The 15,664-nt window shown below is 35.4% G+C and overlaps 5 protein-coding genes across 5 annotated transcripts in view; all 5 read right to left on the bottom strand.

The window, feature by feature from the left end:
* LOC127498684 (platelet-activating factor receptor-like) overlaps window positions 1–3,369 on the bottom strand; it is a 105,194-nt gene extending 101,825 nt beyond the window's left edge. Inside the window, exon 1 of the mRNA XM_051868310.1 lies at window positions 3,305–3,369. The gene's annotated coding sequence lies outside the window, so the exon portion shown is untranslated. The remainder of the gene's footprint in view (window positions 1–3,304) is intronic.
* LOC127498678 (platelet-activating factor receptor-like) overlaps window positions 1–15,664 on the bottom strand; it is a 91,463-nt gene that overhangs the window by 57,206 nt on the left and 18,593 nt on the right. The window lies entirely within an intron of this gene.
* The window catches only part of LOC127498680 (platelet-activating factor receptor-like), a 53,460-nt gene that overhangs the window by 19,206 nt on the left and 18,590 nt on the right, over window positions 1–15,664 (bottom strand). The window lies entirely within an intron of this gene.
* LOC127498683 (platelet-activating factor receptor-like) overlaps window positions 1–15,664 on the bottom strand; it is a 136,075-nt gene that overhangs the window by 101,939 nt on the left and 18,472 nt on the right. The gene's annotated exons all lie outside the window — the stretch shown is intronic.
* LOC127498677 (platelet-activating factor receptor-like) overlaps window positions 627–15,664 on the bottom strand; it is a 33,631-nt gene continuing 18,593 nt past the window's right edge. Inside the window, exon 2 of the mRNA XM_051868293.1 lies at window positions 627–1,747. Coding sequence (XP_051724253.1) covers window positions 653–1,720 — 1,068 coding nt within the window. The 5' untranslated portion in view covers window positions 1,721–1,747 and the 3' untranslated portion in view covers window positions 627–652. The remainder of the gene's footprint in view (window positions 1,748–15,664) is intronic.

The raw sequence follows: 15,664 nt of genomic DNA, 5'->3' as shown, positions 1-15,664 counted from the left end.
CCACTGACTTTCAAAGTCTCGTCTTTTGTGTTCCTCAGAAGAAAGAAAGTCATAAAAGTTTGGAATGACATCAAGGTAAGTAATGACAAATCTTTCATTTTGGGGTGGATTATCTCTTTAAGAGACAATATGACAATATAGGAATCACATTATAAATGCTTAATGTTTCAGTATATAAAGCATTTATAAGTACGTGTTGAATAATCATGCTTGAAATAATCTATAGTTTGAAGGAGTTGCCTGAAAGTGGCAGCAATTGAAAGATGAACATCTAATTTTAAGTATCAATCCTTTGGTTGCATTACAGGGATAGTATGCACAAAAATTAAAATTCTGTTAATTATTTACCCAGCTCCATTACTTTCTTTGGATACCACTGACTTTCTTTTCGTTGTAAAAACATTGAAACATTTTTAAACAATCTTATTTTGTGTTCCACAGAAGAAAGTCATACAGGTTCGGAATGACATAAGCAGAATTTTCATTTTTTTGGTGAAACCCGTTAAAAATCCAAACAGAACATAATTTTGAATTGAAATTAAATTCTGCTCAAATATGAAAGATTCAGAATAAGACTCTAACTGATTAAAATGAACACCATACATTTATCAGTGTGTTACTGTGTTATATGTGTTCTGCTCTTCGACAGCATTCATAATTCACTCTGATGTCTGCTCTTCAGTGACACAGCCGTGCTTAATGTGTTGCGCGAGCAGTGTTTGTTATTCTTGACCCTTGTGAAATGACCCTGGATGTGTTTGCGGAACTTTGTGGTGGCAAAGCAATACACCAGCGGGTCCAGGAGGCAGTTGATCCCCATAAGCATGAGGGTGATCTGGTGAGCATCGTTTAAGCTTTGGCGAGTCTCCATGCTCCAATCATTTTTCAGGCCCAGCACAGACAAAGTCCAGGGACCCTGCACCACATGATGTGGCAGGAAACAGATCACAAAGACACCCACGACACCACACAGCATCCTCAAAGCTCTAATCTTGGTGCCACCAGAACGCTTTCCCGTGCTGGCTCGAGGCTGACTGATGGGTTGGGACAGAAGAGCTCGAGCAATTAAGATGTTGCAGACAATCACCAATGCGAAAACAAGAAAGAACAAGCCAATAATGATGAAGTGGGTGATGGCCACTGCTTCTCTAACAGAGCGTTCCGTGCAATGATAACCCTCGAAACAGCGAGAAATATTTTTGTTTTCAATTTCATTAATTTGGATTCCCGGATCAATGAGGTATTTAACCGATACCGCAAGAGTGACGACCCAGATGACCGCTGAGACAGTTGCTCCACGTTTCCAGCAGTCAGAAGAGGCAGCCACCAGTGGCCTGGTAACAGCCCAGTAACGGTTAATGCTGATGACAGTAAGGAAGAGAATGGAGCAGTATGTGTTAATGAAGAAAAACGTGCCTGTGATACGGCAGAGGGCATCCGAGAATATCCAGTCACCGTGATTCACGTAGTAGCCAATCCAGAAAGGTAGAGCGGACACGAACAGCAGGTCTGCAACGGTCAGGTTGGTCATGTAGATTCTAATCTCATTCATAGCTTTAGACTTCCGCATATAGTGCAACACATAAAGAGCATAGCAGTTGGCCAGCAACCCCAAGACAAAGACCATGCCATAGAATATAGGAAAGAGAGTGTAACGAAACTCTGAGTCAATGAATTTGTCTGTTTGATTCTGATGGCTGCAATTTTCAGCGTTCGACATGGCTGTAGAAGTCGTCACCTTGCGTATCTGAGAACAAAACAGAGTGATAAGACAGCATACAATTAAATTTGATTCCTTCTAATATCCTTTAAAGTGTTCATCTAAAAAACGATACTGGCCGACAGCTGATCTGGATATCGGGGAGGAGGTATTCTCCTCAGTGTTTATGATGTTATAGTTCAATTATATTCATCCAACACTCAAGACTTCATAGTTTATTATAGTAAGTGTTGTTTTAAAGGTGAAGCATGTCATTTTTCCACCATATTTCAGACAGGTTTCCCAAACACCTGAAACTGGCCAAACTAATAGTACCGCCCTAAACTCACATTGGTCGGGCAATGTTTTGATAGTGTCACAGAACCAAAATATTTACACTTTCAAATTAACTTGAGCCCCACGTTTTTAGAATGCTGTGTCATCTAAGACTTTTAAAAAATGTTTCTTTAGAGCTCATGTGTCAGACAGCTCCAACCAGCTCCAAAACACCTGCCTGGAAGTTTCTAGTAATCCTGAAGACCTTGATTTGCTGGTTCAGGTGTGTTTAATTAGGGTTGGAGCTAAATTGTGCTAAACAGTGGCTCTCAAGGAACTGAGTTAGACACCACTTCTCTAGACCTTGCTTTTTTTCCTCATTCCACTACCATCAGTTTCATCCTTGTCTGTTATTTTTCCAGAAGTTACTATCAATTTACCCTTTTAAACAAGAGCTGTGGATCACACAGTATGCGTGCAATGCTGATATTTACATCGCATACACTATATGTTTAGCCTAACATACTTTCTTTCTCGTATCTGCAATCTCTTGCTGAGAGCAGGAAATGAATTGAAGAAGCTTCATTTTCTGAAAACCACAGTGCACATATTACATCAAAATGTTTTTCATATCAGTGGTTTTACGGGACTTACAATGTCAGATTACAATCAGGTTCTTTTACAGAATTTTTAGTTGTTTCAGAAACATGTATAATATAACATAGACTAAAAAAAACTATAGACAGTAGACCTTAAAGTCTTGACTACAAAACAGCTAGTGAACATTTCTGCCATTATCACCCAGAAAGTTCACTGAACATGTTACCTTTTGTGACATGCAAAGGGGGCATGCTGTTGCACCACAAAGCATGTTGTCACATTATATGCAGTAAGCTGTCACATGCCATTAAAACGCCTATTATAGGCTTTTCAGCAACAGTAAAACAGTTATGAAAAAGTTTTAAAAGTTAATGCAAATAAAATATACATTTTAAACATTTAAAACATACGTGAAAGTGTCTCCCAAGAAGATCGTGATAACACTATATAGTAGACATTTGCCTGAATATATGTTAATGTGGTTTTATTGTTCACTTACTTACTAAACAGCTACAAAAATATGATTCTATTGTAATTTTAGTTTGGAGGACAGAATTCACAGATACAATGCTTGTGACAACAAGCCCCGGTCTCCCCTATAACGGATTACAATAGCAATAATTACAATGCGTAATTGTGCGTTATACTGTCGCGTAACTCGCTCGCAGAATATACAGTGTGAATATAGCTTCTAAATGAGCACAAAACTACATTTATCGCTTAACCTACCTTGTAATTCCTAGTGAATGTGATGCTCGCGCGCTGCTCGCTCAGAGTTCACGCCTTCAGCTCACAGCTCCTCGTATTTAACATGCAGTCACACCTCTCGCTGTCGCTTCCTATTTTCCCCAACTCCTTTCCAGAAAACTTTGTAGTGTATTTCCTATGAATAAAAATGAGAAGCATCTACTTATCCACTTATTCTACTTTGAGATAAACTGTTGAAGAAAAGTTTGAACTAATATTTGGATACTAATAACCCAGTTTTGGTTCTTGTGTCCATTTGATTGATTTTGTTTAGGTCAACTCATTAAGTAGAACCTCTGCCAGCAACCTTTATAGCCTCAGGTTGTTCAGCCCAAACTGGAAAACCATATAAAGTGTGCGCTGGACGCAAGAGTCCTCTATGCTGATCATTTTTGCTTATCAAAATACAAGAGAAGTGGTCTGCCCTAGGGACGGCAAGGTCCTCCAAAAAAATGACATGAGGTTTTACAGGGTCATGAATTTACCCTATAAGCATAACTAATGGGACAAATTCATTGGAAAATAACAAAAAACAAAACAAAAACAAACAGCAAAAAAATCACTCTTTTCACTTCCCAGGCCCAGGACTCTAAAATATATTAAGTTTTCCTTATCTTTTTAAGTAAACATTTCGATAGGCTATTATTTAGGCTACTGTTGTTTCTTATGGGGCGGTTTCCCGGACACTGATTACAGGGAATCCGCGGTGCATTAAAAAGCATTAAAAGTCATTAAATGGATTTTGCGAAACTTAAGGCCTTAAATGGCATTAAAAAGCATTAAAAGCATTATTTTTTAGATAGTTTTGAATGAAAATAATACCAGTTTATATTGAATATAGCCTTCATAATTATTAACTCTGATTTGCTGTCGCAAAATATGTACATTGGTGTGATAGCCTACACACGGCCGGTGCAAAATTGCCGTAACGTCGTTTTGGACAGCGGCGGGCTGGCACCTGGAGACGGAAGATTGAATCAGTGTTGCCAACTTAGCAACTTTTCCGACCCCTTTTGCGACTTTTTCGAAGAAAGCGCATTGTGATGAATATATACTTGTTAACCTGATCTAGCTTCCGAGACTCCCCGGTACTACCGCACGAGCGCGAGGTCTTGCTTTCGTGCCGCAGGCGTACCTGAGTCTGTTTAGTGAGTGGCTGAGAGGAGCAGCGCATTCAGTTGAGGATGTCAGAGAACAAATAAAATAGATACAATTGCCTCTAACCTGAGTGATCATTTTACGTGTACATATAGCCAAAATCACAGCAAATGTTTTTATATTATGTGTATGGTGATTTTGTCAGACAACGTCTCAATTATAAATCAGGATTTTAGCGCTGGTTTAACATGCAGGGCTCGACACTAACGCTTGTCAATTAGTCCGGGATAAGTGTATTTTTTTGAAGGGGCAAGTGAAAGAGAATTTTTTTCAAGGACCTGATTAAAATGTCAATACCAAAAAAAAAAAAAAAAAAACGCGAGAATGACTGTTTTTATTACATTTAGTTTAAGTGGCGATCCATAGTGGATAATAGGCTGTATAATGTAGATAACAAGGTTGCGCTGTTGAGGCTCGCGCACCATCTCGAGGAGAAATGGAAACATGAGCGAAGCACACACAAAACGTTTTTAGGCTATAACTTGATACAGGTAAGTAAAATCACACGACCAAGATTGCTGTTTTTCTTAAATAGGCTACCGTCACGATTAAAAACGTGACACTGATTTCATACAACTGTTCAGTTAACAAATAGTTAATATTAAGTCACTTACATTTTAGAAGGAACATTGACTGTTTTTGTTCTATTTTAGCAGCAAAAATATTTTCAAACAAATCACAGCACCATAGCGCAACACTCAACAAAACTAAATTGATTGCTGTAATAAGTCTTTTAGTAAAAGCACTTTCAGTTCAACTGTTCGGAGGGACAAATTAATTTGTCTTGCTTTCTTTCTGTGCTTTCCTTTTTCTTGCCTGTCTCGCTTCATATTCTCACAGTTTCACTGTTCTCACCATCTGTAGGAGGATGAAATTCTGCAGTGCTCCATTGGTTTTGATCTCACCTTGCAGAACAGTAGGACCTGGAGGCAGCAGGTGAGTATAATTCAAAGGAAGGCCACTAGATTATTTCTGCTGAATAACGCGAGCGCTTAAATGCTTTAGTTCTAGTGTACTAATATTTATTATTACATATTGCGCAAGTTGATTTCAAACTTTATTTTTTATTATTATTTAGGCTATTTTATTTTACATATACTAAAAATGAATATATTTAATATTCATGCATGTCAGTCAATCTGTACACATCAGTCTCAGTATTTTTGTATTTACTTATATATGTTAAAAATAGAAATTAAATTAAATTTCGGCAGCCGCAAAGGCGTGGTCACCTCATGTTTTCATATTCGTACTCGGAACAACTAAAAGATTCTGTGACTGAGATCGTAAGAGTCTCTCCTTCTGCTCGACCAAATGGTTGAGCACATTTTGAGTCACTATATTTCATTGAGAGGAGTACCTAACTTAACTCAAGCTGATTGAGCCATCTCTACCATGTGGTTGAGGTATGTTATGTCAAAAAAATCCACTAGATGTCAGTGTCAATCAACAGCACTTGTCACAACACTTCTTTAAACATGGATGTCAGAAACAAAGAAATCACTCCTGCCATGTGAACTGTTCTTGGTGAAATTTGGCAAGGTAAGCTAATTTTTTTTGACATATTACACTGTAAGAGCCCTAACTTTACACAATTATGTTACTTGGTGCCATGAGAAAACTTTAGTATGTTTTTAATAATTTTTCAAAAACATGCTAAACCAAACGATTGATTTGTCACTTTATGGTAAATGCAGAAAAGCTAAGGTAATCTTTTCAGATCATCCATTTCTGCAGTCAGAATGGACTATTTGCTTAGAAATATAAACTTCTGATCATTCTTAGCTATGAATAAAACAGCTATTGTTATTTCTTCATGAATATGCTGAGATAATTTCTTAAATATGTATTTTTTGCCACTTTTGCATATTTTTTGAAATAAATATAATGAATTCATAGAATTAATGTGTGCAAATCATAATTATCAGAGGCAATTACTTCTTAAATGACAAATGCTGGTGTACTAACATTGCTAAAATTGTAAGAGATTTATTTGTTTGTTTGTTGTTGCTTTTTTTACATGGATGTCAACAGTTTCTATGGTACAAGAAAACCAGAAAACCCCCAAGATTCTGATGTTGATGACCCAATAGAGTATCCGGATTATCACCCCGTCTGAGAAGAGAAATGTTCATATATCTAAAAAAAGAAAGAAAAAGAAAAATCCTGTTGCACTACCACACTTGATGGCGTGTTTCTTGAATCATAAAAGCCTAAAATGCCATTATATTATATATTTTGCTATTTTGTTTTTAGTTTTTGAATGCAGAAAGAATGTAATGTCTTTAGTTTTGTTACTTTTAGTTATTTGTGTTATTTATTTTTGTTTATTGTTAAAAAAAACAAGAAAACATGTAATTTCCTGTGTTAAAATGAAAATCTGAAATATTTTATGGAATACTTCAATAAATAAACAAGATTCAATATATAAAACTGTTTTATTTTGATTATGTTTTAAATAAATTAGTATTATAGTTCATATTTTCTGATTTTCATAATATGTGTATGAATTTCATTATTTTACCTTTAAGTGACAAATCAACCATTTGGTAGAGGCCGATATTTTAAAAATTATGGCATGTGTTGAAAAAAAATACAGTGAGTGTGGTAACTAGTGACATAATGAGATAAAAAATGCAAACAAAAATTTTTTCAAATGCCTTTTTCTTGGTGGGGCAGTTAAAGGGTTAAGCAAGGATTTAAAAACAAATAATAAAATCTTAAAATTAATCCTAAAAGAAACTAGTAACCAATGCAGGTTACCATGGATATTTGTCTTACAAAAGCCCATCGCTTTCCTTCGGAAGGCCTTTGTTAACCCTCTGGAGCCGTGTACATTACTTTTATGATGGATGGATGCACTTTTTTGGACTTTAAAATCAGGAGTGCCATTCACTACCATTATAAAGCTTGGAAGAGCCAGGATATTTTATAATATAACTCCGATTGTGTTCGCCTGAAAGAAGATATTCATATACACCTAAGATGGCTTGAGGATGAGTAAATCATGGAATAATTTTCATTTTAGGATGAACTATCCCTTTAAATAGATAATTAAACTAAAAATAAAAAAGCTGTGAACTAATCAGTGAATCACCATGACAACAAAACGAAAACATGAGGAAAACAAAATAAATACATTTTCTTTGCTCTCTAACAATAGAGCTGTATGTAGAGTTTAAAATAAAAATTAGAAAAAAATCTAGACACCCGAGAAGTAACTTTATTTGGGGAAAAAACAAAACGTGGCAGATCTTTTCTTCCATATTTTGACATCCGAGTGTATAGGCTCATTAAAAAAGAAAAAAATGTTGTTGATTGAATTTTGAGATGTGGAATTAAGTCTTGCGTATGCCATGAGTCATGAAATTTTGACTAAACTTTACAAAGTCAAAAAGAAAAAGAAAAAAGAGTAAAATATACACGGATGAATTATTCTTATTGTAGTCTACATGGGGTGCAGCATATGCTCTATTTAGTGTGAATAAGACTCTGCTAACAGCTGAGGACAGAGACTGTAAAAAAAAAAAAAAAAAAAAAAAAAAAAAAAAGGACGACGCGAGGCCGCTTCCTTTTTTTTTATTATGCTTTATTTAAACATTTAGTTTACACTATCAGGGGCGTTTCCTCCGAGGGGGAAAGGGAGGCAGTGCCTCCTCAAAAAAAAATAGGATGAGAAAATAATCCATATTACATATAAAACAACACAAATATTACAAATTATGACATTAAAAAGAGCGCAAGTCACTTATATTTCTTAAGGAACACTACCCAACAGCGACACCCACAGGTAAAGTTACAGCAGGAGTCATGCCTCCCTTTGCTCGCATAGAAAACCATAGAAAACCATCAGACCCCCGGCGTGCAGTGGGTTTTGTGGGGGGTAATTGAAAATGAATGGGGGAAAGTCACGTGAGTGGAGGCAACGTCTCCATCGCGGATGTAATTGGTTATGATTGGAGATGATTGGTTTGTGCGATAAATCCCGCCTCTTGTTTACGTGCACGTTCCGCGTGTCAGTTTGAATCATAGAAGTTTGAATGAACAAATGATGGCGTCAATGGGAAGACTAATTGAAAAGTAAGTAAACGGATCACCCAGTTAGATATCACCGCTTTATGTCACGTCAAAATCAAACTTGAAATGGACTGAAAACACGATGACTGCAGGGGTTTTTTAATGCAATCATCTTGGTGAAATTAAAAATACAATTCGTGTCTGTGACAGACGGTGTTTACGGAGCATGACTGATGATCCAAAATAGCCTAAGTTGACTATTAAAAAGAAAAACATCAATACACAAATAAAATATATTGTTTAAATTGTTACAGCCTTTAGTTATTTTTTTGGAATGAATGTAGAAATGCTTAAAACACTAACTTGATGAGATTGACTTGGTTTTGATAAATAGAACATTTATTACAATACATTGTCAATGTAAAATTACCAAATAGAATTGTATTTGGTTTCTTTTTTTCTTTTTTCATGTAATGTAAAGTAATGTTCATTTAACAAGGAAGATGTGTCAACGTTAAGAGAAATGCACATGAATTTACATTGATTCATAAATAAATAAAAAATTTGCCTCCTTATTTCAGAACACCACTGCATGCCACTGTACACTATGTAACAACAAACTCAAAATATAACAACAACAATTAAGAATAACACCAATAGAAATATATATAAATAAAACAAAAAAAAACAATCAGTACCATAGTCAAAGCAGTAAAAGACTATAACAAAAAAAAGAAAAGGAAATAAGAGGGCATCACACAAACGAATAAAAATTACACATTGAATACAGTAAAGAGTTTGTAGGTCATGCAAATTGTATGTTTTGAGAGCTTTTTTGTTAAGTGAGAGTGAAATTGTGAGTAAATGTTTTATCTCTTGAAAGAATACTACAAAAATAGGTTTACAATTTGAAAATTTACATTTATGAATATAAAATTTACATAGAAAGAGAATTAGGTTTATTATTAAGCAGGCATTTGAATCCGCTGCAAAGAAACCAAAAATAACAGATTTAGGATTCATTGAAAAACCTTGTAAGATAGCACTTGAAATAAAAGAACTAACATCTTTCCAGAGCTGAAAAGTATAGTTGCACGACCAAAACAAATGAAGAATTGTTTCAGTATCATTCTGACAAAAGGAGCATTTAGTGTCAAAATCTGATTCAAATTTCTTCTTAAGAAAATGTTTGACAGGGTAAATATTATGGAGTAATTTAAAAGTTATTTCTTTTATTTTGTTAGTGAGGAAAAATGTTTGTTGCATGGACCATATATTTTTCCAATTTAGATTATTAAAAAGGTTGTTCCAATATGAGGCTGCAGGGGGGAGCAGAGACACTGTTCTCAAGGAATAAAGTTCTTATTTTATAATTTCTTCCTTTTTTCCAGTGAAACATATTTCACCAATAGGCATGTTAACAGGTTCAGGAAAGGGAATTGTCTAGAGTATAATTTTTGAAAAGCATGCATATGCCAGATGGAATAGCATCCATAACAGTTGCAAACTCTTTAGGAGTTACAGGTATATTATATTGTAAAAGATATTCCGTATACCTAAAAAGTAGACCATCCTTGTTAAAGAGCTGACCAACATGAAATATTCCGTTACTGAACCACTGATTATAAAACAAAGATTTATTCTTAAATAAAATAATCCTATTGGGGAGAAAAGATATGTTTGTAAATAAGAGTCCATGCCAGAAGAACCTGTTGGTGAAAGTTAGATAGCTTGACAGGGCGTTTTTGGGTATTACACATTAAGACAAATTTTGCACCACCAAACTGTGAGAAGACAAGATGAGGGAAAATATTTCAAATGGAGGAGGGATTTTTGAGGAAACGATTAAGCCGATTTATTTTTATTGTATAATTCAATGAGTTAAAGTCAATCAAGTTTAAACCACCCTTATTGTGAGAATTTAATATTACTGATTTCTTTAAATAATTCCATCGATTACTTTACATGTGGGGTTATTAAGGTACAATGATTGAGCGGCATAAGTAAGGCGAGACAGACCTTCTGCTTTAACAAGCAAACTTCTGCCTTTCAATGAAAGGTCTCTCTGTAGCCAGCAATTAAACTTTTTTTTTGTTTTGTTTTTGTAATAATAGGGTTAAAATTTGCAGAGCATCTAATGTTATCTTTAGTTATCTGTATACCCAATACAATTTTTAACTGCAATACCATTAATTGAAGAAGCCGTACTATTTTTAACTGGAAGTAATTCACATTTATTAAGATTAAGATGTAAGCCTGAAGCTTTAGAAAAACGCTGAAGAATATGTAGGGCTGTAGGTATTTGGAGAGAGCCCTCTAAGAACAGAGGAGTATCATCCGCTAACTGAGTAATTATTATCTCTGTATTTCCAATACTGATGCCTTTTAGATGGCTTGTTTTGATGTATGAACTTAGAAATTGTGTTGCAATCAAGAAAAGATAGGGAGAGACTGGACATCCCTGTCGAACACCTCGATTTAAGAAAATCTGGGAGAGGTACAATTACTTAATTTAATTGAACTATTACTGTTCACGTACAACATTTTGATCATATTACAAAAGGGGTTCCCAAAGCCAATTCTATGCAGTGCTTGAAACAGAAATTCATGTTCTAGCGTATCAAATGCTTTATAATAGTCTAAAAATAAGATAAAGCTTTCTTTTTGAAGTAAATGTGAATAGTCTAACATATCTATTATTAAACGTATATTGTTCGAAATATGTCTGTTAGGCAAAAAACCTGCCTGCGTTTCATCAATAATTGAGTTTAACACACATTTTAGTCTTTTAGCCAGAACTAATGCTATTATTTTGTAGTCATTATTTAGTAAGGAGATTGGGCGCCAATTGTCTATGAGAGGGGATCTTTGTTTGGCTTTGGGATAAGGGTAATTATTCCCTGACATAAGGTGGGGGGAAGAAATGTTTTTTTCTGTACTTTCTTTAAAAACTTCTAATAAAAAAGGTGCTATTTTTTTTGCTGAATAATTTATAAAACTCTGAGGTGAGTCCATCATTTCCCAGATATTTTCTATTTCTTAACATAGGCCTACTAATTGCATCAACAATTTTTTTCAAGGTAATAGGGCTGGCCACAAAAGGCTTTATCTACCATATTCAACTGCTGTACATTCTGGAGAGATTCAAAAAAAAAAAAAAAAAAAAAAAAAATCATTGGCATCTTGGTAGCAAAATTTGGATGTATAGCTCACTGTAAAATTTAGCGCAAAATTTTCCAATAATTTTCTGATCTTCACTTAGTGTTCCATCAATTACGAGTTTTGTTATATTATTATTTTTGGCTTGCTCCCTTTCTAATCTAAAGAAATATGCGGAGCTTTGCTCACCTTCCTCGAGCCATTTTCTGCGCGACCGTATATAGGCTCCTTCAGCTTTATCTTTATATATTTTATCTAATTGCTGTTGCTGTTTAGCAAGTTCAGCTTTTTCAGAATCAGTAATATCTTCCGTATTTTTGGCTAAAAGATTGGCAATTTTAAAAATAACTTCATTCACATAGGATTTCCCCTTTTTAGCTAAGTCAGCACTGAATTTACGAAGAAATTTACAGACTTCATATTTAGTTAGCTCCCAATTACTGCAATAATTATTTTCTTCTTTTGCTTTATTCCAAAAGGTAGTAATGATGTCATCAATTTTGTTTCTTACTTCATCATAAGAAAGGACTGAATTATTAAGCTTCCAATAAGAGGGAGCTCTATACGAGTTAACATTATTTGAAAGAGGGATTCGAATAGTAATACATTTATGATCAGATAAAGGTGAAGGTATAATGTCAGATGAAATATTATACAGCTCCTTTGAAGTAAGCCATAGATCAATGCGAGATTGGCACTAGAGAGAGTTATTACTCCATGCAAATACTTTTAGAGATGCGTGGGTTTCTCTCCAGCTATCAACCAAAGAAAATGGTATTAGAGGATTATTAGATCTGGGGGGCCATCTATATTATTGTCCATAACCACACTGAAATCGCCCACAAAAATAAAATAAGAGCTGGGGTAATTATTTAACAGTGAAAGTATACGTTCTTCCATACGATAAAAGAATTTTTCATTTTCCTTTTGTTGATTAAATCCGTAGAGATTGGTAACAATAAACGTAGTATCTGAAATTTCAAGTAAAAGACAAACGCATCGTCCATTTGGATCACAGTCTGAAAACAGAATTTTCCCTTTAAAGCGATGAAGATGCAAACCCCAGCTGAGTTTGATGTTCCATGGGACCTCCACAGGTCCATGCCTCATTGTGATCTCCAAAAATTGAAATCTTCTTTAACTGAATGACATTCTTGTAAAAAATGAAAGTCAGAGTTAAACTGTTTAAGGTATAAAAAGATAGCTTTGCGTTTGGTAAGGTTTCTTAGCCCTCTAGCATTAAAAGAAATAATAGACAGAACCATGACATAAAAAAAGAGAAATAAAAAAAAAATAATAATAATTAGAACCTTTAGGAAGATATTATACAAATAACGTAGCAAGAAAACGCACTTGTCTAGGAAGTATGTGCAAACTGGAGCTCAGCAAATTCTATAACAAAAGATACCAAAGTAATGATGTTGTAACGACTCAGAAGTGTGTTGATCCATTTGCAGTTTATTCAACAATAAGGGCAGAAAAGGAATCATAAACCAGGTAACAGGCAGAGGGTCGAGGCAGCAGACAAGGTAAACAGGGACAGACAGGGATAAACAAAAACAGGCAGTCAAGTAGGCAGGCAGCAAGAATCACGGTCCAGAATAACAATCCAGTCGGTAACAGGCAAACAATCAGGAATAAACGCTCAGAAATGATAACCGTGGCTGATCAAGACTTCACAGAGAGCTGCGTGTGTGTTTTATAGTGCAAGGCTAATGAGGAAATGGGCGTTAGGTGCGTGCGCGATCAGTCCCAGGTATGTGGGTGTATGGGAAATGAAGTCCAAATGAAACTAATACTCAGGAGAGGGCTCCCTCTGGCGGCCCGGGAGATCTGGTGCAGGAGACCCAATCGTAACAGATGTGGTGCAGTACAAAATAAACATTCGTGAATTATTAACATTAGAACAAAGGAGTATAAAAGAACAGGTAATCCACACCTTGTTAAACAGCAATAGCATTAAAGCTCCTCGTTTTGTTAAACAAATTCTAAATTAAATCCATTAGAACAGGGTTAAGATCCAAAGAGGTAGATTAACAAATTATCTGCCTTAAAGGCATTGTTGTTCAGCGTACAAGCGCACGAGTTTGTTTATATAAAAATCCTCAAGTAAAAAAGTGTGCAGTTCTACAGAGTGGAGCAGGTAAACAAATAGTCAGAAAGGAGAATTCAAGTTGGTGGAAATATTTCCATGCCATCCACAAAGGCCCTACCTCCTACAAAACAGGCCCGCTTGTTATCTCGCCGTGCTTGTTCTATGAGAGACCATAGTTTCTTTTTATTTTCTCTATCCGTCGGAGACAGATCATCTGAGATTTTTAGGTGTGAACGAACGCAGCGCCAGTTACATTTTTTCCGTAAGATGAATAGGGAAGGCGTAGGACATACAGCGTAAGCTTTTTGGAGAATACAGAAATGCGGTTTTGGCGGAGGCACTTGGAAGGCGAACGTTTGTTTATATAAAGCATATACAGTTGTATTTTTTTCAAAAATGACCGATCGTTTCGCTAGATAAGACCCTTATTCCTCGTCTGATATCGTTTAAAGCCCTTTGAAGCTGCACTGAAACTGTCATTTGGACCTTGAACCATTTGGTGTCCATTGAAGTCCATTATATGGAGAAGAATCCTGGAATGATTTTATCAAAAACCTTAATTTTTTTCGACTGAAGAAAGAAAGACATGGACATCTTGGATGACATGGGAGTGAGTAAATTATCAGCAAAAGTTTATTTAAAATTGAACTAATCCTTAAACTTCGGCACTCACAAACTCAACAGCTGTCTTCACGTCGGTTATCTGTTTGGTGTTTTCAGTGATGGTCTCTTTCATGCTCGCGATCGCTCGTGCATTCTCCCCCACTATTCTTTCCAATACATCAGATGGATTGTTAATTAGACGCGAGAGTTCTTTGAACTGTGAGAGAATATTGGCAGTATCAAGGCTTTCTATCTTCCGATGTTTAATTAAAGGAGACTCACATGGAGTTTGGGGAAGAGGAGGAAATATTACCTCAACAGGCATGATATCTGCAGAATCCATTTCTGACTTGAGGTAATCATGAAAATTTTCACTCAAAAGTTTGTTTGAGTCTTGTTGCCTCACTGGAGTAGCTTTATTAGCCGGATTAGCCTTAACTTGGTACAAGTTCTTGTTTTTCCTCTTCTCAGATTTTCCCATTCGCAATCATTCTAAATGTTACTACAATCACATGTGCTCTGAAATATAACTGAGTGGTCTCTGTTACTGCACTACATAGCTATTAAAATATTAGTTTGAATTTGCGGAGCTCTCTAAAGCATGTCTTGTCAGAGCGCCAAATTCTTGCACTGCTTTGCAGCACTTCATTACATTACTCTGCATGTTGTTAGGATGACAAAAAGGTTTAAAAGTTACATTATTAGTCTGGCCTGCCTCAGCGGTCTAAGAACGCTTGTCAACGAAATGATTGAGATGGCCAATCAAATTAAAAAGTAGGCGGGGTTTACGTTCTCTTTTTGCTCGTGCACACAGTCAATTGATCACTTAACGCCATTGCGTAGGTCCATTTTTTTCCGGTAAAATCACAAAACAAATGCACACAAACATATCCATGCTCTTGATATACAACCATTGATGGACATCTTTTTTTATGAGGGAAAAAAACTATGCGAGGGCAGATTAGAACTTGCAAACTTTGATACTGTTAACAAAAAATTTACCACTAGGGAATTCAAATGTTCATTGCGGATCTATGCATTTATTCACTAAATTGAAGAATCTCGGAACTAATAATATAATGTATTATGAAACTATCACATTAAACATGAGCTCTCAATGTACTATTGAAATTGATTGTACATTGAGTAATGCTTTTTTTCTACAATTGTTATTGTACATATCTGATATAGCATTGTATTAGTAGCAACCGCGGTTTTGCTTTAAAATGTAAAATCAAACACTTTAGGGTTTATCCGATGTCTTACTGAAATACAGTGAATCATCATCATTTGTGTAAAATCCCTAGCTT

Source organism: Ctenopharyngodon idella, chromosome 17, assembly GCF_019924925.1.
Source record: "Ctenopharyngodon idella isolate HZGC_01 chromosome 17, HZGC01, whole genome shotgun sequence".
NCBI classification, from domain to species: domain Eukaryota; kingdom Metazoa; phylum Chordata; class Actinopteri; order Cypriniformes; family Xenocyprididae; genus Ctenopharyngodon; species Ctenopharyngodon idella.
Note: the sequence above shows the minus strand (reverse complement) of the source record. Positions and strands in the feature narration are given on the sequence as shown.